Source organism: Plasmodium reichenowi (assembly GCF_001601855.1).
Source record: "Plasmodium reichenowi strain SY57 chromosome Unknown, whole genome shotgun sequence".
NCBI lineage: Eukaryota > Apicomplexa > Aconoidasida > Haemosporida > Plasmodiidae > Plasmodium > Plasmodium reichenowi.
Window position 1 is genome coordinate 1 of NW_017962390.1, and position 538 is coordinate 538.

The 538-nt window shown below is 14.9% G+C and overlaps 1 protein-coding gene across 1 annotated transcript; it reads left to right on the forward strand.

Annotated features, from left to right (window-relative positions):
* On the forward strand, positions 1-438 carry PRSY57_0019300E (putative membrane protein; the record flags this gene model as incomplete). The annotated part of the gene is made up of 1 exon (XM_020114262.1): positions 1-438. A coding segment is annotated over one exon (438 nt), but the record flags the coding sequence as incomplete, so codon positions are not given.
* Between the last annotated feature and the right edge of the window lie 100 nt (positions 439-538).

Sequence of the window (538 nt, forward strand, 5' to 3'; positions counted from 1 at the left end):
TATATAAAATCAAAAAGAAAAAAAAAAATACAAAATGTTAACAAACAACTTTTTTATATACATAATGGCATAAAAAGATATATATTTAATTATCCAACAGATCATTCTAATTATTATTCGTATGAAAATAAGGATGATTATATAATTAATAATATTATTATGGATAAAAATATAAAACAAGATCAACAAATGAAAAACATAAAAGAAAAGGAAAAGGAAAAGGAAAAATATAATTATTCAAATTTTTATTTATTTAATAATACTCTAAAATCATTTGGAAAGGATATTATATCAAGTATTAATTATTTTATATATAATAATAATGATCATATAATAAAAAATTATGAAAAAGATACTTTATATTTTGATCTTGATAAGAAGCATATTATAAAGTATTTTACTTCAACAATGAAAAAAATAAAATGTATAAATATCAAGGTAACCTCACATAAGCAAAAAAAAAAAAAAAAAAAAAAAAAAAAGAACATATATATTGTATATATTATATGTTTATTTGTTTTTTTTTTTTTTTTTTTTT